The sequence below is a fragment of the Sorghum bicolor genome, chromosome 9 (genome assembly GCF_000003195.3).
Source record: "Sorghum bicolor cultivar BTx623 chromosome 9, Sorghum_bicolor_NCBIv3, whole genome shotgun sequence".
NCBI lineage: Eukaryota > Viridiplantae > Streptophyta > Magnoliopsida > Poales > Poaceae > Sorghum > Sorghum bicolor.
In genome coordinates this window covers 4,011,507-4,036,369 of record NC_012878.2, presented here as the reverse complement: position 1 = coordinate 4,036,369, position 24,863 = coordinate 4,011,507, and the positions used below count along the sequence as shown (strand labels likewise).

The 24,863-nt window shown below is 39.8% G+C and overlaps 3 protein-coding genes across 3 annotated transcripts; 1 reads left to right on the top strand and 2 right to left on the bottom strand.

Annotated features, from left to right (window-relative positions):
- LOC8075962 (protease Do-like 2, chloroplastic) lies at positions 1,044–9,109 on the bottom strand. Its single transcript, XM_002439225.2, has 21 exons — positions 8,847–9,109; positions 8,593–8,709; positions 8,138–8,191; positions 7,811–7,884; positions 7,291–7,354; positions 7,018–7,062; positions 6,443–6,550; positions 6,025–6,102; positions 5,382–5,448; positions 5,180–5,238; positions 4,664–4,763; positions 4,271–4,350; positions 3,453–3,509; positions 3,202–3,305; positions 2,554–2,641; positions 2,382–2,467; positions 2,268–2,292; positions 2,095–2,166; positions 1,959–2,009; positions 1,815–1,875; positions 1,044–1,723 (listed from the first exon to the last, which is right to left on the bottom strand). Exons 1-21 carry the CDS (start codon positions 9,024–9,026, stop codon positions 1,479–1,481), a joined length of 1,815 nt encoding a protein of 604 aa, XP_002439270.1. The 5' UTR covers positions 9,027–9,109; the 3' UTR covers positions 1,044–1,478.
- LOC8069487 (nucleolar MIF4G domain-containing protein 1) lies at positions 9,517–14,613 on the bottom strand. Its single transcript, XM_002439224.2, has 14 exons — positions 14,319–14,613; positions 13,798–13,842; positions 13,603–13,694; positions 12,746–13,508; positions 12,566–12,633; positions 12,356–12,438; positions 12,098–12,197; positions 11,866–11,951; positions 11,692–11,774; positions 11,418–11,554; positions 11,228–11,329; positions 10,832–11,125; positions 10,621–10,743; positions 9,517–10,200 (listed from the first exon to the last, which is right to left on the bottom strand). Exons 2-14 carry the CDS (start codon positions 13,802–13,804, stop codon positions 9,811–9,813), a joined length of 2,328 nt encoding a protein of 775 aa, XP_002439269.1. The 5' UTR covers positions 13,805–13,842; positions 14,319–14,613; the 3' UTR covers positions 9,517–9,810.
- LOC8069486 lies at positions 16,140–23,748 on the top strand. The gene is made up of 8 exons (XM_002440541.2): positions 16,140–16,644; positions 16,744–17,436; positions 18,126–20,344; positions 20,423–20,692; positions 20,770–20,850; positions 22,971–23,082; positions 23,166–23,232; positions 23,332–23,748. Exons 1-8 carry the CDS (start codon positions 16,572–16,574, stop codon positions 23,435–23,437), a joined length of 3,621 nt encoding a protein of 1,206 aa, XP_002440586.1. The 5' UTR covers positions 16,140–16,571; the 3' UTR covers positions 23,438–23,748.

Genomic DNA, 24,863 nt, shown 5'->3' with positions numbered 1-24,863 from the left:
TTTTTTATTTGGACAGTGATCCTGCTGCTGCAGTCAATCTTGTTCTGGAGTTACATTTTTTTTGAACTTAGAGTTACAATTTTTTGGATGCGACCATACCAAAGTCATTAGAGCATCTCAAATAGTTCAAAAAAAAAAAAGAATTGGTAAATCAGTGTGTTTTCTAAGTGGCAAAAAAAAGTTGAAAGCATATTTGTTGGGTTTCTCCAACAGTTTTTGAAATCTCACTCCTAAAATATTGAAGATGATCTTGCATTAGGAATTCTTAACTATTTTTAAATCACTTTTATATCACTCTGTTCTACTCCTTGTTCTTTCTTTATTCTTTCTCGCATTCTTCGACCTCTAGATTGGCCGATGGATATGGGCGTATATTTCTGCGCAATTGAGTTGATTTTCCCAAGTGCAGAATAATTGGGTTGATTTTTTTTTAAGTGCAGAAAGATTAGGAGTTGTTGGAGAGAAGTTTTTTTTCAATCTTGTCAACCAAAAAAAAAAGATTGGCAGTGGAGAGCAAGTGTGGAGTTAGCATTTTTAGATGCAAACTTAGCTCATGCTATGATGTTATGAATATCCTACCGAAGTCATAAGCACTGGATTCAAGCAACTCCATTTGCTTGTTAAACATGATCATTCATACGTTATCTACATTGTAAGGTTACAAATACAAAGGTGTGAAATCAGATTTGCATCGGCTACCTCCATTCTGATTTGCCGCAGCTCGTTCCCTTACCCGCTGCTATGAAGCATGTTTGCAGACCATTGATGAGACGAGTGACTCGGTCCTGAGGGCAGGGCACCCATTGATGCAGCAAATCAGAATACATTTTTGTACAAATTTCAGGCGAGATATATGAATAAACAAACCTGAAACATAGTATAACAACTAAACTATTATGCATGATGCCCAATTAACCATCAAAAAACAGATATGTATGGCAATAGACTTTCTTCAGACTGTTTAGTGGCCGGGTCCTTAAGAAAAGCCCAAGCAATTCGTCTTCTCGACACCCGACTCTAGCAGTTCCGAATAATAAACTATATAAAGCAAAACTTCATGGATTACAAAAACTAAAGGAAACATAACATCCTACAGATATTCTTTGTTCTGCAATATCAATAAGAGAGCAGGTGTAGCGTAAACCAACAAAATTTCTGGACCATCTATTGCATATTTGCATGTCCGGAGGTTTACAGGATTGCTGATGGACAAATTGTACAATCCCTCAATTCCTGACTGCCTAAAAAATGAAGATGAATAAATCATCCTATGGCTTCTAGTGTACAACATAACTCTTAATTGTGTCTATGCTAACATAAAACATGACTCAGCTTTGCCGCAAGGTACGTGTGTGACTACACAATGGGAGAGCACTCCTGCCGCCATTGTTCACCGGCAGATGCTTGCAATTCACTGGCCTTACTGCAGATTTAACTGAAACTTCACACTCAGTAGCTCGTCCATTAAAAAAGAATGATCATGCCCACAAGAGACAATCGATTCCCATTTCAAAGTTTGTGACAGGACTTTCACCAAAATCTTCGCTTGTTTTTTGTATGTCATTCTTTGTTTCTACATATGGTTCTGATAGATCAGATGACCGTATAGACGGTATGGCATGTTCCTTGAGAATGTCTGATGATGCAGCAGCCGCTTCTTCTCGATGCAAAACAACAAGGAAGTCGTCTTCGAATTCGAACGTCAGGAACTTATCTTTACAAGCTACACATTTGAGTCAAACCATGATAAGGTGAGAAGGAAAGGAATCAGAAGGTGTTAGGAATTCATTGAACATTAGGCTGTCAGTACTTACTGTCCACAAGATGAGCAAGGTGATGGATATTCTTTATTGTGGTTCCATTTAGTTTCATGACCTGGTAACATCATTGGTTAATGTAACACGTAAGTTCCAATTCACAAGCATAAGAAAGACAACCAAAAGGTAGAAGAAGTTTACTTGTTGATTGCCCATGTGCTCATATCCGATGTTGACCTCGTGCGCCAAAACCTAGATGGCAGTAGTTAATCAAGAGCATAATAGCATAGCAAACTATAAAAATAGTTGACTGAACTAGCCACAAAATAAAGCATACCTGTGAGACAATAACAATTTGCTCACCCTCAAATGTTGCTAGAGAGTAACGTGCTTTTGCTAACAATTTCAACTGTATATGAAGATAAGATGACAACACTAACAATAAGAAAATGCATGCCTCAGGACAAAAGTAAGCTGCAAGCAAGATTAGCATGGTAATGGTGAAATTACCCCTAATGTATCTTCACACTCCTCCCTGTACATGAACAGAAATTTATGACTTTTAGTAATTAAAAGCTTCATGATATCACTAGTCCTAAAAGGGGAAGTCCACTGGTTACTTACTCTATAAATGGTTCTGTTAAAGGTGTAAAGACAAGGCCGGCAACTATCAGATAAGAAGGTTGGCCACCCTCGACATGAAACGGAACCTTAATTAAGAATTAAGACTCTTGTTAAAAGTGCACCGGTGAAATTTGCATTTCAAGTGGTAAGATGAGGGTTTTCAGTATCTCACCAAATGTTTTCTTGGCTGCAAAATAGTTTGGACTTTCATGGAATTGCCATCACGAATGATTCCTAGCTGAGCAATATCACCTGCATACCTGAATATTGAAACCATCAAATTTTACTGCAACACATGCTCTAGTGTAGGAAAAAAATGTAGCTCCATAGATTTTAAATAAAGATGCAACAGAATATCAGAAATATAGAACATACACGTTGCATTGGAAACAAAACAAAGATGATTTAGATGGATCAAGTTTGTAACAATGTATTCATATCCAGAGGAGGTTTATAACGTTAAAAGGGATTCCACATAAGGGCTTGTCCACCCCAATCCAAATGGTGGATTGAGGCTTACAAGCCAGTGGGTGACTGAACAAGAAATTTTACCCATCCATACCCAAAGCACAGTTGACAAAGCACGTGATTCGCATATAATGCCTAATCACATGTTGACACAATATCCAATCATTACTGTTAATGGAAGATGAACCAAAGTGAAATACAAAATTTTGGACAACATAAAATTGTCATTATTAGAAGGCTCAGCCGCACATAAAAAAAGTTTAAGAAACATAGAGATAAGCAATGTTTTCTGCAAAAGATAACATCAACAAATAAAAGAATGAAAGCTATCAGGATAAGCTACAAAACTTACTTTTGGCTTGTGAGATAGCGGAAAGCAATCCGTTCTGTGGACCGAAACGGTACTGTTGCTTCACATCCTACTGAGGTACCATCAAAGCTAACAATTACATCTCCCTGGAGACAAAACAATCTGATAAGCTTAAACAGACGAACAAAATACAGTTTGGACAATCATTAACGCAGAAGGATCCATTTCAATAAAAAACAAGGAAAGCTGATGGCATTCAACTATGTGAACTGGATCAAATTAGTGAATGTTACCTTTCGCAAAACACTGCTTGCTGGAGCAGTAGGCTCAACCCGACGAACAAGAACACCCTTCAAGAGAAAAGCAAGATGGCACGTCATAGGGACACACTGGACTAACTGACTAAGCTTAGAGCTGTGCTCAAAGCTAAGGACCAACTGTTAGTATTTAGAGGACTATTTTTTTCTAAATAATTTTAAAATAACAACTTTTAGAATACTGCATGGATATGCAAGGTACTCTCAGCCAGAAACCATAACTACCAAGTAGCAATCCCACCTAATGTAACTAACTCGCAAACAACAAGGTGCATTTAAGTCCTGATTGAAGCAACCTAAATTAGGTCCATCACAAGGGATCTGCCACCAGGATGAATGATTCAAAGATGATAGCAAATTTCCCACAAATATTCTTTGTTTTCTTCCATGTGAAATCTTCCTTAAATATTATTAGACTAATCTAAGGATAACTGAGGTCCACGTCACAAGAAAAAGAAGCCATCTACACTCAGTCGAAAATTCTGAATATATGCAAGAATTCAAGCATAATTTATCTCTTTGTCTGCTTTTCTTTTAAATTTTATTGCTCTATAGGATATTTCATGGTGTGTGATAACTCAAACCATTCTGAACAATATCATGCTTATTAAATGTGGAAATACAGGAGCACCTACACAATATGCATGATTTGTGCAACCATAGATTACACAGGTCTCAACAGGGAAAGAGCGGCTAAACCATCTAGAACTGTTCTTGTGTGTGCATCAGAGTACACATGAAAATCTATACTTCAATATTTACAAGTTGAAGTTCATAAGATACAGGTAGCCTACCTCGCTTGAAGGTACTTTTAAGCTTTCACGTAATGCCGGATTTTCCAATTTCTGAAGTAAGACGCCCAAACAAGGAAATCCTACATATTTTTTTGGAAACATTGAGCACAACTTCAACATAGTAGGGTTAGACATCTGACAAAGTCAGTTTACTGGAATATGGTTTTACTAAGTAATGCACACTCAATATTCATACAATTAGGAACTAACTTTAAGGAATAAAATTTTTGTTCAAGGGCAGTTGCTACTTTTGACTTTATATAGTGCAAAGGTAATGTCTGGTTGAATGTACAAACCAACTTATTAATAAAAAGGTATGTCAATATGAATAGCTAACTAGGTAAAGTAGACATTGTTTTTGCTTGCTTATCTTTAGAACAAAGAATAATTTACCTGTGTACTTTCCATTTTTCTGATAGTCATTTAAGAAATGGGATACAACTGTAGTTGGAATAACATATCCAATATTTTCAGCTTCATCTGACCTGTACACCTAAACAAAACACATAATGAGAAAGAAAATAGAAAGAAAAAAAAACACAAGCAGGTGAGTTTTTTTTTCCCTGATAGTATATAGCAAACTTCTGTAACTGGTGGAAGCAATATTTTGCATACCCTGATCAAAAGTATAAAAGTACCCTCAAAGAAGACAAGAAAAATGAATGCATGTGATTCTGATCCACAAGCAGGTAAATACCAATTCAAGTTCATATAGAGTGATCATTAACAGAGCATATCAAAATCCAGAACTATGCATGTTTCTGAAAGTTGAATAGCTATTTTATTTTAAAATAGAAATCTACCTAAATATGTTTTACGTCTGTTCACATATACTGGGTTGTCCATCAATTATGTCCAAAACCACAAGTCAACTGTCCAGGTACCAGTAATGTGACCGAGTAAAAGTACCTGAAATGCAACACCAATGCACTCCCCTTGTTCATTAAAGGCTGGTCCCCCACTGTTTCCTGAACAAAAGACCAGGACAACAAATCAGCTCATCATTTCCAGGAATTCTGGTAAGGACGAAGATAGGTCAATGCTCTGAATATCATCGTATAGAAAATAGCAGACTAGTGAGCCTTTTTTAAGATGGGTGCAAAGGACAAACCAGGATTTATGGCTGCATCAATTTGAATGCCAAGAAGATCTGATGTCCCATGTGCATATGGAGTGACCTGGGCTATCCCAAAGGAATTAGTGTAAGTTCAGTCATTCGGTTGAATATATATCAAATATAATTACTAGAGAACATTTTCAGAACAGAGATTTGCATTCTGAATGTATCTAAAGCAATGTTGTGTTTGGGCTATGTTTCTGCATACAAGTTCAACGAAAAAAAAGGGTCATGTGACAAATAGTCATTTTTTTATTTTATTCTTTTTGGAAAATAGTAATTATTTGAGATTGAAGACCAAGATGATTATGGCTACACCTAACCAGATATAGAAGAAGACAGCAGTATATGACTGGAGAATGAAAAACAATGGACCAGTCTCCCAAACAAATGAACTCAGAAGTCAGAACTGATCACAGGAAGTCAGGATTCAGGAATCAATGAAGCATAGCATAATTTGTCCATAATCCTACCAACATGCACTAGGCAACTAAAAAGGAGCATGGGATCAGGTGTAACATTATGAGAAATGATACAGCTACTGCATGCAAGAAATATCATTGCTTTTCTCCTCGTTGAGGCAAGTGTCAAATGAAAAAGACAGATACAGAGAATTGAAGCATCCAAGATATAGCACCTCAATGCGTGATACAACGCCTTTTGTTACAGATATAGTGTCTCCACCAAGAGGATATCCCACAACAGTTACTGAATCCTGTCATAAGTTTGAACATAAGAGCATGTTATACAGCATGAAGTAAATGTGAAGCACTTTTTCATATACAACTAGAAACAATATGGTAAATGTTTATCTCATTTGCAGGAGCAAAGAATGACTTCAGCAATCAGCTCTGACAGAAACTTTTATGGTGTTCAAGTGCTATCAACAAGAACTACATGTTACAGTTGCAAGTTACCAAAAAGTTGCCTCAACTATAGTTTTAGGTGTTTAACTGTACCTGTAGTGACTAGCTAGAGAGGAAAAGAAAACTCAATATTCACATTACACGGATCATTAAAGGTCCAGTGAACACATCATGACGATAATTGGTTACCTGAAGGCATGGCAAACGACCAAAATTAAGTGCCTCCGTTCCTCTCCAGAACTCTTCATTCTCAACAGATAGCAATGCAAGATCGCATTCGGTACCCCTAGCTAAAACCTGTAGATCACTTTGTCAGTTGACTTAAGTTTTACAAAATTAATACCTTGCTCAAAAGATTACTAAGTATATGTGGTAACTTTTCATGTTGGTCTCAAAAGAGAAATATTGAAAATTAGAAAAATTATTAAGATTATGATTCTTTTAATAATTCCCAAGTCCCAATGGTGGAGCTTCCAATAGTCCAGTCCCACCAGTACATTGGAATATGGTTGAAAAGCTAAGTTCGCTTGCAATGAATATTAGTTGTAAGAAAATGAACAGAAGACTGACTCAGGGATCCAGGATTTCAAAACTCATAAGCACAAATCTTGTTTCAGATAATTCAGATTCACAATAAACTGATAGTTACCTTACTTCAAGAGAATTGCAATGTTCATTGCATAAACATTTTCATTGCGCACTAAAAAAAAAGATGTTTTGATAAATCTTGAAAGCAGCATTGCTATAGCCTATAGGTGATTTACCTTGGCAATATACTTTTTATCATCTCCCCTTCTCTTTACTTTGACCTGCAACGAGAAGCAGCCTTACCTTAAAAAATTAACTGACATACCTAAACTCTTATCCATAGAAAATGGTACATCCATATCAGCACTTCATCAGAAATTTTAATTAGTTCATCTTCAGCTACTAGTAGCTCAAAATTTTAAACCCAAATAGTAACAGAAAAAAAAAGAGTGGCAAACCAAAGTAAAATAAAAACATGAAGAGATAAAGCTGTCCAGTTGAATAATCACCTGGGTGTCGTGCTCAACGCAGTGTGCATTTGTCAAGAGTTTGCCATCCCCAATCATAAAAGCACTGTAAAATGACATGTCTTGTAAGATACACAAAGAGCTTCTAAGTTCAAGACATGTGAAAATCTTGATCTTCAAAATGAGTGGCCTCATCCAAAATATATGCATAAATTCCAAAACATGTAAGGGATGAACATCTGTCATAAGATAAACAAAGGTACCAAAGTCAACTACTGTGATCACAAAAGCCCTAGCATGTTGATGGCTAAAGCAGGATGCCTATCACAATGAAACAAACATCATTATGTTTACATCCTTAGTCTCAAGTGGTCTAATCAGTCCAGCAAATGATGCAACTTAATCTCTACAAAATTATGAAATCACATTGCATCATGATAATTTATATTCCACGCCAGCATACATCCCCACCCACCTAGAAATGCACAACAGATGAAATTTTATATGGAAGAAGTAAAATCAACAATTGAAACAGATACACACATGTTATATCAACAATTACCTCCCACTACTTGAATGCTGCCTTTGCTTCTGCCAAGGAAGACCATAATCGGGTGCGATATGAGTGCAGTAGACCTACAGGGAGAGAAACTACTTCAGGTGAAAAGGACATGACTAATCACAAAACAAAGCAAAGTCTTACTCAACAGAACGAGATCTTTGAGCAAACTAGAGCACTGTGCTTAAAATAATATAAGGAAGTTGCAATACGAATATGACAAAGCAGTACTTAGCGCACACATAAATATATCTTGATGAAATATAGGCTACTATAATATGGAAAAGTAAGCATTATCAATAGCCAGGGGCATGTATTCTTGAAGCCTACCTTGACGACAGCATTAAGGAATTTGTCCTCTTCAAGATCATCAAAATCAGCAACCTGATGTAACCGCACAGTTAACATAAGAGAAGGTTTGTAAGATTTTGGGGCAACATTTAATCAAGCACACATGGAATTGCAGTAAAAAAAAGGTAGAAGAAATGTACATGGATGAAGATGGGTGTGCTTATTAGCACTCACAGGTGCATGGGCACATGCATAAGATGATGAAAGAGTATGAAACCACCACAGGAGATTCATTCAGACTGAAGAGCATGGTTTATAATCGAGGAGGTGAACTTACAAAAAGAAAGTGCAAACTGACTCAAATCCAAAATGGAAAAGTGCAATTAATAGTTTGAACAGACGAAACCCCACCCACAGCATACAATCCACACAGACGACAATGTATGTGCAACCTGTAAAGTGTAAAAACAGAGAAAAGTCGATGCGCCTCGGACCTGTGACTCCTTGAAATCTACGGCAAGCCCCCTATCCCTGCGCGACGACGACGGCGGCGACCCTCCAGCGCCGCTACCTCCTCCGATGCCGCGCCGCTTCTTCGACACCCCCTCCACCTGCGCCCACAGGCAACACAGCAGCAAAGTTTCAGTCGGCGGCCGCACCTTCCAGAGTGACAAGCCCAACTGGCGGTGCGCACCGCGCGCGTCGGGGAAGAGCCACTGACAAAGTAGTGAGACCGCAACGCGCGCACCTCGTCGAAGCGCCGGAGCGCGCGCCGGCCACGCGGCTGCTCGCGCGGCGCGCGGGCGACGACGGCGGGGCGGAGGCGGAGGCGGCACGAGCAGGAGGCCGAGGCCGAGGCCGTGGACGAGGTGGTGGAGGGAAAGGGGAGGAGCGCCGGGGAGGCGAAGAGCGCGGCGACGCACGCCATTGCTGCTGCTGCTGCTGTGACGCGCGGCGCGGGGTTTGATTTGGGTGTTTCCCTCCCCTCGGGAGTGAGCGGCGACCTCCTTATCCTCTCTCTCTCTATACCCTTTCGGTTGGGGAGGAGGGGGGCCTCACGTGCCCCCGCACGTGAGATAAGTATCTCTCAGCATTTACAACCTACTCCATCCTCCTCCGACCAAACTAAACCAACTTCTAAAATTACCCTAAATAAAATTATTTTAAATTTCATCAAATTTAGAAATAAAATCATATAAATAGTATCACTAGAATATATTTTTTTTCTTGAATACACATGGGGCTGCGTATCATTGCATTAAGATAGAGATTTTTTTTATAATATAGTCTGGTATCATAAATGTCATTACTGATTCGGATAAAATAAGTTAAACTTAAGATAATATTTTAACTTTAAGGTGATTATAGAAATTGGCGGAGTAGATGTGTAAGTGACAATAAACAGAAGTTCGAAGCTGTTCAAATTGTATGGATCTTCTTCACGTGCAGTCAGAAAGTATTTCTACGAAATTGTATAATGTATGTCCACTCATCATCAAAACTTTTTGTAGGCATTCCAAACCCATGAAAGGTCTCTTGGAGAAGCTTTCTAATAACCAAGGCATCAATCTACCAAAACTTTTCTCTAGTTTCTAGCATGCATTACAGAAAAGGATTAATCCTTCGTTTCTCTGAACTCTGAAGGAAAAGGAAAAACGAGAACAGAGGACTGAACTCTAAAGGTGTGTCCAGAATGGTGCACAAAGACAGAGTTACATCAGAACTCCAGCAGTATTATCAAGTGCCTTCTTTGCAATCTTGAATTTGCCAGCCAAGTCCTTCCCGGTGTCCTCGGCGATCACATGCTGCTTGATGAACAGCACAATGCCATCCCTCAGTATCTCGAGCTCTGGGAGTCCAGCGACGCGAGTAAAGACATTCCACACCCGTGAGTCATCTTTCTGTAGTAAGGTCTCAAATAGCATCTGGAAATGTGAGATCCTTGCTGGAGTCATCTCCACTGGGTTGGCCAGGTTAACCACCTTCAGAGTTGCGAGGGAGAGCGTGAAGTTTGACAGCATCTCTGCAACTAGTTTCGCAAGGTTCATGGATCGACTTGGCTCCATATTATCTAGCTCCTTAAAATGGTCCCAGATGCAGTACTGAACAAAGCAGAGAACAAATAATCAGAAAGAGAGACCCTTTGATCACGGACTATGCTGAAAGCAAGGCTGCAAGCACTACAAGTAATAGCTAGACAAGATTCATTCCAAATCTGAATTAGTCCATGTAAGCTACCATCTGGCAATGCTAATGTGGTATTAGCATCATACCAATATGAAAAATATGAAAAACAAAAGTTGAAATTCACCGACGTCTAGGGCTGTCATAATAGAATGTCCATTCATACTAAATTCATTTATTTCAGAAAGGGATGGCCTAAAAATGGATACACATAAAATAAATCTACATAAGCTACCTTTTTTTTTTTGACAAGATACATAAGCTACTTGAGAAGAAGTAATTTCTGAGCCAAACAAGCTTTAATATAAATAGCAAACATGATAAATACAACAATATACCTGCAAGCTGAACTTGTGATTTTTCTCATGGTTGCAAAGCTTGGAAGCAAGGACTGTGTAATACTTATTGAACATCTTCTCATGCAGACAGCAGTCAACAATGACCCTTATAATTTCTCGGTCCTGCATATCAAACACAGGAAAAGGCATACATCAATAATATTGTCAAATACATGAACAACAACTAATCTTCAGGGAAATTGATGCATGCCTGCTTCCCAGAAAGGCCCAGCCTCAAGAGCTTCTCAAAAGCATCTACATAGTCTTCAGCACTCATTATAATACAAAATATTGCTCTTCGTATGTCAGTGTTCATCCGCTGAGCAGCTGCAAGCTGAAGAAGTTTTTGTGTCTCTGCAACGTCCTTGCTTATAACAGCTGCAACATCTTCGATATTAGCTACAGTGGATGGAACATCCCCAGACAACCACCATTGCCCTTTCTTATCAGGTTCCAAAAGCCTACTCCATGTTAACCCACGCAAGAGGACATCTTCTGCCTTAAGCTGTCAGTACGTAAAAAAGGAATGAAAATAAGATAAGTCTTAAGTGCAATCTGAAGTCACAATTCATAACACAGATGATCGGCAAGTCATACTGGTTCAAACCTTTTGAAGCCACTTTTTTATTCGGGTATGGTGTGAAGGATCCTCTTTAGGCCTTTTCTTATTGTTCTTAATGTCACATATGGTCTCGAGCATAAATTCCATCTGAGCAATAAGTTAAAACCATTCAGACAAATTTGAAACCTAGGTGGAAAGTGATGCTTAAATAGGTGCATTGAACAAGATAACTAACTCTTCTGCTCCGTATATCAGTCTTCCCATCTTCTCGAACACCAGAGTGCAATTTAAGCTGATTCACAGAGTTCTGAATACTAAGGACAAAATCTTTCATAGCACCTGGATCATCTCCCCGCAGCTTCATTCCACAGCCTGCCCATTTAGATGAGAACATATTCCCAGCTTCACTCAGAGACAGAAAAAGAGGGTATGGTACTCTATACATGAATAGCTATTATGGTGGTTAAATGTTTCAGTTGAGTTTATTGAGATGTGATATAACACCATACACTGTAGGATGGTCAACACTGTAGAAACATCCAGCTCTGTCAAGCGCTTGCTCAGAATCGACAGAAGATCATACACAAGATCGCTGTCAATATCGGACAACAGGATGCAATGAGAATTTATGTTTGATGTGGCTTTACAAAAACATATTATGTTGTTCCACTCGAACCACAAACCTTGAGATGACACCAAATATGCACAAATAGCAGAAGAGTAAGGTAAGATTTCTCAGAGATAGACCATCTTCTTTTGAGTACTCATCCTGCCACAAGAGAACACAAATAGTATCAGCTCAATAAAAAAATCCATTAGAATCACCACACAAAAGAATTCAAGAATCCCCAAGGTAAGCAGATATACAGAGAACATAATAAGTCATATTTATCTTAGTAATAAGAAGAGTGATACCTCAAACGACTTAGCAATAGAGGCAAGGATCTTGGCACTGAAGTCAATACCAACCAAGCATGCCATCCCTGCAACAAAGGCTGCAAACACAGCAGCATATCTGCAAAAACAACAAAGCATTAGTTTTGCAGTAGTAAACTATATCAAATTCTGACAAGACTGAGACTATCATACAGAAATGTGGTCCATGGAACAAATATTCTAAGCGCTTAAGCGATCTAAAGAAAATATTTATCTGATTGATGGGAAATCCTTAACTGTTCATTGCCACGAGGTCCTCGGGAACAACTAGCCAAAACTTCATCCCCAATTATCTGAGAGCCAACACTTCGTGGAACAGACTGTGGTAGATAAAACAACAAAACCAGAAAACGATGTCCCATGGTTAATCAAGACCTCAAAAAATCTGAAAGACAAACGGTAGAAAATATCAGAAGAAATAAGCGATATTCTAGTATAGGGTTGTACTCGAAAAAGCGTGGAAATTTCCTGAGTAATGGACTCCACGTTTGACTCTGAAAGTCTGTTCAGAAGTCCTGATGCATAGCAAACATTAGGTCATACACGGAAATACACTTGCAAACTAAAAACGGTAAATACATGTTGCAAATCAATCAAGTAAATAAAAGATAGAATTTAGGTTCAAACCTCTTACTCTGCGACGCATCTGGGTAATTTCTTCTGATTCTGAATTGGAAGCATTGCGTAAACTCGGAGGTACATATTTCCCTTTTGATTCTGTGGGCAGTTCAACCACATTAGGCTCTCCATCCTCAGATTCCAGAACTGCTCCATCATTCTCTTCATCCATGTCAACCCCTTCATCATCTGGTTCGTCCATCTCTGAGTCATCCTTCTTCTTCTTTTTCCTTTTACGACCGTTCTCTTCACCTACATCAACCAGTTCCTCCGTCTCCATACCATCCTTCTTCATTTTCTTCTTCTTCTTTTTCCGACCATTCTCTTCACCAATGTCATCTTGTTCCTCCATCTCTGTGTCATCCTTCTTCGCCTTCTTACTTTTCTTTTTACCTTTTTTCTTGTCTAGATGAGTGTCATCCGCCACATTCCAATCATATGCTTTTGTTTCATCATCTGAACCAAAGTCACCACCAAACCCAAGGTCTGCAAAAAGTTCATCCATACCATCATTGGGACCTCCCAGCTTTCCTTTCTTCACCTTGAGCTTTTTCGCAAGCTTCCTCTCCATCTCTAGATCCTCCTCCATGCTCACAGCTCCACCCATCTCCATCTCAAGATATTCCTGGAAACTGGACTTGGGCTTCCGCTTACCCTCTGCTTCCCTCTTTCTCTTCTTCTTCTTCATGCCATCAGGCTCTTTCTTTGGCTTCTTCTCCTCAACCGGACTTGTTTCTACTACTGGCATTGCCGGCTTCTTCTTTTTGCCACCCTAACTCAATGAATTTTGTGCATCAGAATTAAGACAGTAAAGAAGGCAAAACAAGCTATTGCAGTCTTCCTTTCCAGGGACTTGGTAAACTCACCTGATGCTCAACCCAAGAGAGAAACCGCAGCTTGTGCTTCTCTGATCTCGCCTCTTTCCGCCTCTCTTTCCGAGACTTCTGCTCTGATTTCCCTGGAACAAGCACCAAGAGCAAACAATCAGCATACATTGTTGCAGTAGCAGAGTTCATTCTTCACAGAGCACAGGTGTAAGACTCGGAAAAAAAGGCCCTTACCCGACATGATTACTCTAAGTGCTCCTGACGCGGACTCAATTGGACCTGCAAATTGGGCAACAAGAGATTACTGATATTCTCTATAGAATTAACCAGTTTGATCAGAATCAGATACCAAAAGGAGAAGGAGGCATTATTTGCTGAGGGGCTAGCCAAAACAGTGTTGGACATAGGAATGGATCAAGAGGGAGGCTGACTACTGAATAACTATGGTGAGCCCTCGTAATGCTAAGCCAGGAATGGACATGTACGATACTTAGGGCCTGTGCACAAAACCAAAACACTGGCTTCACAATTACTAGTTCATTTCACTGGCGGAGCCAAGGCACGGCCACCCTGGGCAGCTGGCCGGGCTCCCACGGGGCGAGGGCGCGAGGCGACTGGCGAGAAGGCGGGAGGGGGAGCCGCTGACGCCGCCGCCGAGCCTGGGACCACCGGCGGAGCCAAGTCCCGGCCACCCTGGGCAGCTGGCCGGGCTCCCACGGTACAGCAGAGGCGGGAGGGGAGATGGAGGTGCGTACGCAGGGTCGCCGGCCGGTGCGCGGAGGACGGAGGCGAAGAGACCGACGAAGTCCTCAGCGGCTGGCGCAGGCGGCGGCCCACCAGTCGTCGGAGAGCGAGAGGCGCACGAACGGAAGGCAGAATGCGGCCGACGCGCCGGCTCCGGGGTTGTCCGGCGGCGCGGGGAGAGCGCACCTGCGCTGCACGGGAAGAGGGAGGAGAAAATCCGTGAGGGCAGGGCAGGACAGGGCAGGAAGAACGGTGCGGCCATTTGGGCCGATTCGAGTTTTTGGGCCACTGGGAGAAAAGAAGGATGCAAAGTTATTAGTGGGCTAAAACCACTTCATTTTTAAATTTGAGATTGAGAAATTATTTGTTCAGCCTAAAAAAAACTATAGAGATTTTGAGAGCCAGTTTTTTTTTTTTTTGACAAAACAGCCTGCTAAAATTTAGCTCTAGTGCATATATAAGTGTTTTACTAGTTAATAGCTAACTAAGAGCCTGTTTGGTACAGCTCACAACAGCTTCACATGAATTGGGATGAAGCTGAAAAAATAGCTTATTGTAGCTCTCTCCTTCATTTCTCTCTCTCATCTATGCATGAAGTAGTTAGTGAAGCTATTTTACCAAACACTTTTTTCAAAACAGTTCAGCTTCATCTAGGAAGTTGCTAATGAAGCTATTTTAAAAAAAACTTTACTAATGAAGTTGAGATGTGCTAAATAAGCTCTAACTACGTACTAGTTGTGAAATTAGGTTAGTTTTTAGCTTCAGCAAATGAGTGATCAGCATAGCGCGCTAGCGGCAAGCTCTACACGAAGCATGGAGCCTAACATCATCATCCTCATCCACGCCTTAAATGCTTCTTTGCTCTGCCTAAATTTCCCTCACGCTCACAGTCTCACTGTTGTGACCTGTCTTCTCTTTATTCGCAAAAAAAAAAAGACCTGTCTTCTCTTCTCTATTCTTCTTTCCTAGTAGCTCTGTTGTTGGTCGAAATAGGCCTTGTTTAATTCTAACCAAAAACAAAAAACTTTTTAAAATTTTCCATTACATCAAATCTTACGGCACATGTATAGAGTATTAAATATAGATGAAAACAAAAACTAATTGCATAGTTTGTCTGTAAATCGTGAGACGAATCTTTTAAGTCTAGTTACCCTATGATTGGATAATATTTGTCACAAACAAACGAATGTGCTACAGTATCGAAATAAAAAAAATTCACATCTAAAGAAGACCATAGTATTGAAGTCGTCACTAGGTAGGAGCTCCCTTTCGTAAAGACAAGTTTTCTAGATAATACCATCCTCTTTACTTGTATTCGGAGTGAAAACTAGTTTGAACTTTTATTTTCTTTTCTCCCCTTAAACATAGAAACATGTCTTATAGGAGAAATTCATAAAGGTGCTTAAAATAATCAAGAGTAGTAAGTTGATATACCTAAGGGCTCATTTAGATATTGATGAATCCGACTCAATTCATATCTGTTGAAATAAGTTACTGTGGAATTTCAACTAATTTTTACTCTAATTTACCTCAACATTAATGAATCCGTCTCGTTCGCTTGTCTTATTAGCCGCCAACCAATAATGTTTTTCTCCCACGATAAATCAATGAACAGTATTTTCAGCCATAACTTTTTAGACCAGCGAACAAACTTGTGAGGGGCATCATAGAACGGATTTAAAGTAGGTCCAAATAAAATATTTGCATTCTTCTATCAACATCTCGAGGAGGTAGGAACAGTCTAGAGAAAACCACCCCAACAACCGTATTTTTTAAACCTACAGTAGAGAATCGAGCCGTTCCAACAGAAAGAGGTAAAATCTGGAATCCAAGGGTTTTGGCTTTTTCCCTGCCCGTTTCTGCGCCCGCGCGCGCTCCCCGCTCCCCGCTCCCTCTTTTCCCGCCGCCACGACCACGACTCGCCACGCGCGCGCCGCATCGCCGCCGGCGAACTCGCGCAGAACAGATCACAGATTTTTCCCGGCCGTGCCTCCACCCCCCGCGAGAGGCGTCGCCCTCCTCCTCATACCGTTCCCCGCCCTCTACTGTTCCGGGGCGGCTTGTCCTAGGAGTCGGTTTGGTTCCGAGATTTCCCTTCTCTCCCTCCGCTCAATCGTCCTGGATTTGTGCGCTGCGCACAATCCAGTCGGGCCAAGACTTCCGTGGTTCGATTGGGTTCGTCTTCCTCCGAGTATCTTTGGGGGGTTCGGTCGAATCCCCATCCGCCACAGTAAGCCCGGTCCTACCCGTGTTGCGAACTTGCGATGCGCGGGGAGACCGGCAATGACGGCGGTGGCGGGGATACTCAAGTTTTGGATGGCGGGACACCTCCGCTAGGTGAGTGCGCATTGTTTATTGGCCGTGGTTCTGTGGGCGATTGATGTAATGTAAGGGTGCTATTTTTTTTTTTTGGTGGATGTATATTGCGGTCATCAGGTTCTCCATCGAGTGATGGCGATGCGACACAGCGCGAGGCGGATGATTGGGCGCTGTATGACGAAACACAGCCTCTGGATGATGCCGAGACCCAGTTAGTAGACGAGTTGGAGCAGGAGGAGGAGGAGGCTGTGGCTGGCAATTGGACGGAGACACAGTTGGTGGAGAGTGGTGATGAGGATGGTGGCGATGACGGTGACCAAGTGAAGACGCAGCAGGAGGTGGAAGATGGGGAAGGGGGCAATGTCGGTCATGGTGCGGAGGATAATGCTGGCGATTGGACTAAGACCCAGTTGGATGAAGAATGTGAGGTGGATGGAGTGAACACCGTTGTTGGAGACATGGTTGAGACCCAGTTGGTCGAGGAATCTGAGGAGGAGGATGACGACAAGGATGGATTAGATGATGATGGTGAACATGATCTTGGTGAGTTGGGGAAGACCCAGTTGGTTGAAGACTCTGATGAAGACATAGGTGACGATGAGTTGAGCGATGGCACTGTTGTCCTAAGTGACAATGAGAGCTTGTTAGGGGATGAGAGGGGAGTGAAGTCAGGAATGGATGAAAGGGATGCGAAGTTGGGAATGGAAGGAAGAATCGAGGGGTTAAATGGAGGGATTAAGAAGCATGATGATAGCAATAATTTGGTGGATTCTGATGCATCGACAGATGAGGAGGGTGGCATAGGTTCAGGTTAGTTACCAGCTACTGAATCTGCTATTATTGCTATCTTTGTCATGTAGCAATTCATTAGGATCAGTCTAATAAAATGCTTACAGAAGTGCCCTGTAGTTTTATCAGTTTTAAGTTGAGAGAGGCCTACAGGTATCAAACTAGTCCAAAGACCTCTTGTTATGTTTCTTATTTTAAAATCAGAACTTGTCTTTTAGAGTTTTGTCCGATAACAGGAATATATTTTCTCAGACAATCACAATGTGTACTCTCATCTTTTTAAGGTACCGGTGTTTTTGTTGAGATTTTATTTCATTTTTGTTTTCCCTGGGAACTGGAGGTGAATTAGCTTTACATATTCATCTTGCGGTCAATTTTAGTTATGAATGCTTTGATTCTTACTCGAAGACAAGTAAAAGAGAATGACATTGTCAAATAGTAAAAGTGTTCTGTACGGCTGTACCTCTGGTTTGAACATAATGAAGAATTGCACTTGATTTTTCTTTTATATATAAAAAAACTCGACCAGCGCGGTTAAGACTGCCGCTGCAGCTTTCAAATTAAGAAGAAAGTGCCATGATTTTTCTTTTATATATACAACCCTTATTTCTAAAAAATGTTTAGTTTATTAGATTTAATTTAATCTGGCTTTTGCTTTCTAGTGAAACTTAAATTTTGTTTTCTAATACTAACATATGTGCAACATCTAGGTCACCTTCAGATGAAATTACCTTCTGTTCGTGTTGCATCAGTACGAACATGTGGAATTTCTGAACCTCGGGACACTACGTCCGTGAACAGTATGAAGCAAGGGAAACAAAAGGCCTCATCCAATGCAATACATCCCCTGCCAAAAATTGTAGATGAATCCACTACATGTAGCACCTCCTTTGGTGGGGTTGATAATGACTCCCATGGTTATGTACAGAACCATGATAAAGATGGAGCTACAAGCAGAGTTAAGTGCTCAACAGCAAAAAAGCTTTTTGCTGACAAAGCAGCTGAGGATGGTGAAAACAACAGCAGATGTCTTGCTGGATTAAGCTATGTTGGATCACAGGAGCCTGGTGATCTGTCACAAGCAAATGCTTTTGATGTTGTGGATAGGTTGATTTCAATCAATGGTGGATTATCATCTCAAGAAAACACCCCAAATAAATTGGAAATAGCAAAGCCACGTGTTTCAAGTAAGAGGGGGACTTTAATGTTGGCTGAGAAGGTTGACATCGGTAGCAGTTCCAATACGAAGGCAGAAATATTTGCATTTGTGGATAGCCGTGAAGATGATGGAGGAGGTGACTTTTTCAGTAAAAACAAAGACATCTTGTTGCCGAAACCGACTGGTAGAGGAAAATCAAAGAGTCATTCTACCAGAGCAAAGAAATCTTCCACAAAAAATTCACGGGGAGAAAATGAAATAGGGGAAGCCATGCACAAAAGAAATACAAAACTACCTGGGAGGTTGGAAACTATTCCTTTATCAGATTCAAGACTATTCAAAAGTGATGTAAAGAGTAAGCGGGCTTCTGGAAACAGGACTAAGAAAAACATTTTGAAGGAATTAGATGATCTATCAAATGCCAAATCATTGGAAGAACAGGAAAAGGCTGATGTAGCTTTGAATGATGTTGGTCCAGATACTCAAATGGCTGTTGAAGCTATGGAGGCCTTGGTACAATGTTCACCTGCTAAAAGTTTATCTGCTGAAGGTCAACCTCTGTTCAATAGGGATATGAGAGCTGAGAAGTCCAGAATAACTAAAAGTCATTCGAAGAATGGTTCTCAGAGAACTAGCAACATCCAGGAAGGTGTCATGACACGTTCTAAAAGAAGAAAAGTAACTAACTTCAATACCAAGCCTCAGAAAGAAAGACTAAGAGGATCAGATATGCAAGAAAGTTCTGAGCCTATAGTCAAAGTGAAACATAAGCAAACAAAGTCTGTACCAGAGAAGAGCAAAGTTTCAAAGAAATTTATCGATGAAAATAAGTACCATGGGGCACCTGCTGCTCATCGAACTAGGCATTGTGGTAGGAATGACCCTTCTGCATTTATCGAGTTATCTGATAAACATTTGAGGAGAAGCAAGAAATTGACAGGTGACACCTCCACTATTGGGCAAGTGCAAAACAACCATGTTGCAACCAAATCTGGTTTGAGTTTTTTTGAAAAAGAAAGCACAGAGCAGACTTGTACAAATAATGATCAAGATCTTCAGCAATCAAGGGATGGAAGCGCACAACGGACCAGTGTAAATAATGTTCAAAACCTTGAAGCACACAGAGTTGAACCAACAACTGATGTTACATGCAGAGATTCCCCATCGCATCCCAAACGGAGAAGAACACCTACAAAAATGATACAGTCAACCGCTGCAGCTGCTGCAAATCATGAAATACCGTCAGAAGTGGCAAAACCATGCAAGAAAAGGCGGATTTTCATAAGAAGTGTTTCTGACCTGCTAAAGTATGCAAAGAGGGAACCTTCCCATGGAAGATCAGCTTCTATGATGTCCAACATTATAGAAAAGTCATTAGCTGCTTCTCCTGTACTTAATTCTTCTGTAAGAGATGACAGGAAAACTTCTTCTGATGTCATTAGCTCCGCACAGAGACTGAAGGAATCCTCCCATGTCAGGGATACAAGCAAATCACCAAAAAACAATCCTCAAGTTCTGAATAGTGCCATGAAAACACCTTCAAAAGAGGTTAATGAATTGTCACCCACTTTTAGTCCTGCGAATCCATCAAAAGGCTCCAGTAGAAGCTTGTCAAAAGCTTCTATTGCAAGAGAATTACTGAAGCTAGATGCTGAAAAGGTGCTATCAAATCAGCAGAGAAAAGATTCCAGAAGAAGGAAGGATATGACCAATGTCAGTATTTTATTCAGCCATCATTTGGATGACGATGTTATCAAGCGTCAAAAGAAGGTAAACTATATTTCTATATATATTCTTGTTAGTAATCATCACTTGAATGAGTTATATTCATGATGGACTATGTTGTAGATCTTGGCGCGCTTAGGAGTTTGTGAAGCATTTTCGATGGCCGATGCAACACACTTTGTTGCAGATAGATTTTGCCGCACAAAGAATATGCTAGAAGCAATAACTCTTGGCAAGCCAGTAGTTACATCAATGTGGCTTGAAAATTGTGGACAAGCAGGCTGTTTTATTGATGAGAGGAAGTATATTCTGAGGGATGAAAAAAAGGAAAAGGAGATAGGTTTCAACATGCCTATATCACTGGCCTCAGCTTGCAAACATCCTCTTCTGCTGGTACTGTGAAATTTGTAATCCTATTTCATCTACGCCTGTCCTCGATTCTTTTTTTTTTACTGAAAAATCATTTACAGGGAAAAAGAGTCTTTGTAACATCAAATGTGAAACCAAGTCAAGTAGTGGTGACTAGCTTGGTTAAAGCATCATCGGGGCAGGTCAGCCTTATTTTATTTTCCAACATACTTTAAGCTTTTGTTTGTATTTTAAATTTGAATTACATGTGAAAAATGACTGGATTAGTTATATAACAATTGCTTTGTAGGAAACAGTAAGGAGGTTCCCTACTGGTTAATATGACAATGATATTGGTTATTCACAAAAATATAAATACTCTTATTAGGAAAACAAGACTTACTGTGGAATCTTTTCCTATCACCATTGTTGCAATTTGTATCAACAAGACTGTTTTGAAATAAAAAAACTAGGTCAACCTGGTACACCAAAAGTCGAGTAAACTGGTTATCAAGTTAAACGGTTGATGAATCATTTTGTACAGGCAAGCATTAGTTTTTTTCTTGTATGTGATAATAGCATTTGTATGTTTGTTCTTACTGCTCTAGACTTGAAAATCTTCTAGGTAGGCATACTGGTCTCATGAAGTTCTTTAGCATTTTCAACATGCTTCATTGTTTATATTAGCAACTACCCTGCTCCAATTTGTAAGCCGTTTTGGTTTTTCCAGGTACATAGCTTTTGCTATGCACCTAGATGGCTAGATATGCATAGTAAAAGCTTTGCAACTAGAAAAGTCAGTTCCTTATGAATGCCGAGCCTGCTGCTTAAAATACAATTTTGGTACCCCATCTTGCAAAAGATGTGAATAAACCAATAAAGTAGGAAACTTTCCAATATATTAGTATCATTCAGGCAATTGTTGTTACACTTGTCATTTGTATATTGCTTGCAGTTTCCCTCAGTTCTTTGGAAAACCTTTTTTTTTAACAAAATATGGAAGTCATATCCATCGCTGTATTAGTAGGCATTCTGATGCAATCGGTTATGTGTTGCCGAATACTTGAATAATGAAAATGAACTTTGGGTCTTGTGTAACGCATCAACCAGCTAATGTTTCTAAAGTTTTACTTTCACTGAATATGTGTGGAATGTGATCTAAATACATCTTTCTTTAAAACAATTACAGCTTATGGTTTTAGTTTACAAACATGCAGCACCGACTTTTTTCGGTTGGTTTTCTTTTTTCCTTCTCCTATGTTTTCCAATGTTGTACTGTTTAACTGTCTTCATTTGTGATACATTAAGTGTACAATATGGAAAAAGGTTATCTATGAGGCCATCAGGGTACTTGATTTGGTTCAAATTTTGACAAATGCCTTCTCCAAACAGACGCAAAAAGAATTACATCCATGTTAAGTACTCTGTAAAGGGTCAAATTTATGCGATCTTCCATCCATGCTTGTGAAGTTTGAACCAAGTTAGGATGCGAGATCAAGATTGTATTATGCCCTTGGGAGACCTGTAGACTGTTTTCAAAGTGACAAATTAAATGGGAATTTGTCTCAATGGTCACTGTTCGGCACCAGGGGCGGGCCTAGGACCAAGGCCACTAGGGCCATGGCCCTAGTCGTGGCCTAAAAATTTTGGGAGCAACTCTTGAAGCCTGGTTTAGTTTTTAAAATTGTTCAAGATTTCCCATCATATCGGATCTTTGGACACATACTTGAAGTATTAAATATAGACAAAAACAAAAACTAATTGCACAGATTACCTGTAATTTGCGAGATGAATCTTTTGAGCCTAGTTAGTTCGTGTTTGGACAATAATTGTTAAATACAAACGAAAATGCTATAGTAGCAAAAACCAAAAAATTTCGCGAACTATTAATATGTGATATAGCGTGTAGTTACTCCTATGTCTATATTTGTATATTTAGGGTGCATATGACCAGACGAAATGTATGTAGACGAAGTATGTGATTATACTAGACCATTTAGGATATGTATATTAAGTATGCATACATACATAGAGTATGTGGTTATACTTATTATATATACTACATTAATGGCATTTTAGTAATATTTTTTTAAAAAAATATGGATTTCTTTGAAAAAAATTTGCGTGGTAAGATCTAGAATATGAGTATATAAATTCAAATCGATCAAAAAGTATGAACACATACGCAGTGTTGTTCAATAGACTATACTTTATATTATAGCTTTTGTATTTTGACCGCTAGAATTTGGCCCTAGTCTTCACTAAATCTTGGGTCCGCCACTGTTCGGCACAACATACCTAACCTTTGTTTTTTGTTTTGCAGCCACTAGAAAGGGTAGGGCGATCCATAATGAAGGAAAAAGAAGTACCTCCAGACCTACTGGTTATATCATGTGAAGAAGACTACAAAACTTGTGCACCACTGCTCGAGAAAGGTCAGATATACTACACCATACTTTGCATGCTATTTTCTTCTCAGGATCTGGGCAGTCAGCTAATGTACATGTGTACCCAATAGGTGCAAGTGTTTTCAGCGTGGAGTTTCTACTAAAAGGTATCGTCATTCAGAAGCTGGAGTATGAGAGGTGAGAGAACCTAAGCTTTACTTGAACCATTGAAACATGCATTTTCTGCACTAGTTTTCCTCCATAGATCAACATTCTTCTCTGTTGATATTTGTGTAGGCACCGCCTTTTCATGGACCGAGTCAAACAGACCCGCTCGTCACGGTGGATGAAGGACACCGTGGAAGACCGGTTTGTCCCTGTACCCAAGCGTCCCCGTACCTAGGGGAACAGGGGTGGTGCAGAATTTTTCAACTAAATTGTGCTCCTGTTTCCCGAGCCTTAGCAGCTTAGGACCACTGTATATATGTATGTAAGCCATGCTAAACTATTCCTGCTCGTCCCCTGGCCTCTCCATCTCTAGGCCAGCGTAAATGTATGTGCTGCAAATGCATCTGCCTTGTGCTGGTTGTGTAAGGGCACTCCCAATGTTAGAAACTACGTATAGTTTCTATACCCATTAATTTCTATAGACACTATATATAGAAACTATGGTCCCAATGGATAGTTTCTATAGAATATTTTTATATCCAATCACATTCATTCTCTCTCCATTCTTATCCAATCATATCACTTCATGTCTTGGATTTTGTGTAGACATGGTTTCTAACTTAGACCCAGTTTCTATGATTTTTACTCTCTCTTCAATAACTACATTGCCACATCAGCAAAATGCTTAGGTGGCACTGCAATTAATGTCTATAGAAACCACAATGGTTTCTGCATTGGGATTGCTCTAATGCGGGCCAAATCTTTTGTTTTCCTCGTCTATAAATCTTGTAATGTAGGTGTTCATATGTGTTGTAGCCTGTTTTTTCTTTTCCTTTTTGCCCCAGCTCTTTTGAACATGTGTTTACCTGACACAACTGAACTTGAGAGTGGCAATCAGCTGATCAGATCAGTAGTGGATGTGATGAATCTTCTGAGACTTTTGAAAGGTGGAGTGTTGTTTGATGAGATGTATGTATTCTGTTGTATTGGAGATGTCAGAGGCGCCAGATGGTGCCATGTTTCCTGGCGTGGTGGTGGAAGCCCCGTGCCGGCGGCAAATGTGGTGGTGAATATCGGCAGTTGATTATGTGAATGGTTCGTGGAAAAGAAATCTTGTCAGATGAACTTGTAAGAGGTTTCTATTTAGTACTCTCTTCATCCTAAATTGTAAAGTTGTTCTAGGAATCTTGGAGAGAAAGTATCAAGTTTGACCAAATTTATATGGTAGGATAATAACATTTATGATATTAACTAAGTATTATTAGGTTCTTTATTAATTATATTTTTATAGTATATCTATTTGATGTCACAAAATTTTGTAATATTTTTTATAAATTTGGTTAAACTTGAGATATTTTGACTTTCTAAAATTTTTGGAATGACTTAGGGCCTGTTTAGATTGGGGATGAAAATTTTTTGAGTGTCACATCGGATGTATCGGAAGGATGTCGGGAGGGGTTTTTAGAAACTAATAAAAAAACAAATTACATAGCTCGTCAGGAAACTGCAAGACAAATTTATTAAGCATAATCAATCTGTCATTAGCATATGTGGGTTACTGTAGCACTTAAGGCTAATCATGGAGTAACTAGGCTTAAAAGATTCGTCTCGTGATTCTCAACTAAACTGTGTAATTAGTTTATTTTTTTATCTATATTTAA

Excerpts from the sequence above, each read along its gene's own strand:
- LOC8075962 (XM_002439225.2), bottom strand. The coding sequence starts at position 9,026 with ATGGCGTGCGTCGCCGCGCTCTTCGCCTCCCCGGCGCTCCTCCCCTTT. Across the intron at positions 7,355-7,810 it reads CAGCATTCAAGTAGTGGGAG|TGCTTTTATGATTGGGGATG; the intron begins GTAATTGTTGAT and ends GTCATTTTACAG. Across the intron at positions 1,724-1,814 it reads CCTTGCTCATCTTGTGGACA|CTTGTAAAGATAAGTTCCTG; the intron begins GTAAGTACTGAC and ends TCAAATGTGTAG.
- LOC8069487 (XM_002439224.2), bottom strand. Across the intron at positions 12,439-12,565 it reads AAATTTCCACGCTTTTTCGA|TCTGTTCCACGAAGTGTTGG; the intron begins GTACAACCCTAT and ends TATCTACCACAG. Across the intron at positions 11,330-11,417 it reads CTGATATACGGAGCAGAAGA|ATGGAATTTATGCTCGAGAC; the intron begins GTTAGTTATCTT and ends CTTATTGCTCAG.
- LOC8069486 (XM_002440541.2), top strand. The coding sequence starts at position 16,572 with ATGCGCGGGGAGACCGGCAATGACGGCGGTGGCGGGGATACTCAAGTT. Across the intron at positions 17,437-18,125 it reads GGAGGGTGGCATAGGTTCAG|GTCACCTTCAGATGAAATTA; the intron begins GTTAGTTACCAG and ends TGCAACATCTAG. Across the intron at positions 23,083-23,165 it reads TGCACCACTGCTCGAGAAAG|GTGCAAGTGTTTTCAGCGTG; the intron begins GTCAGATATACT and ends TGTACCCAATAG.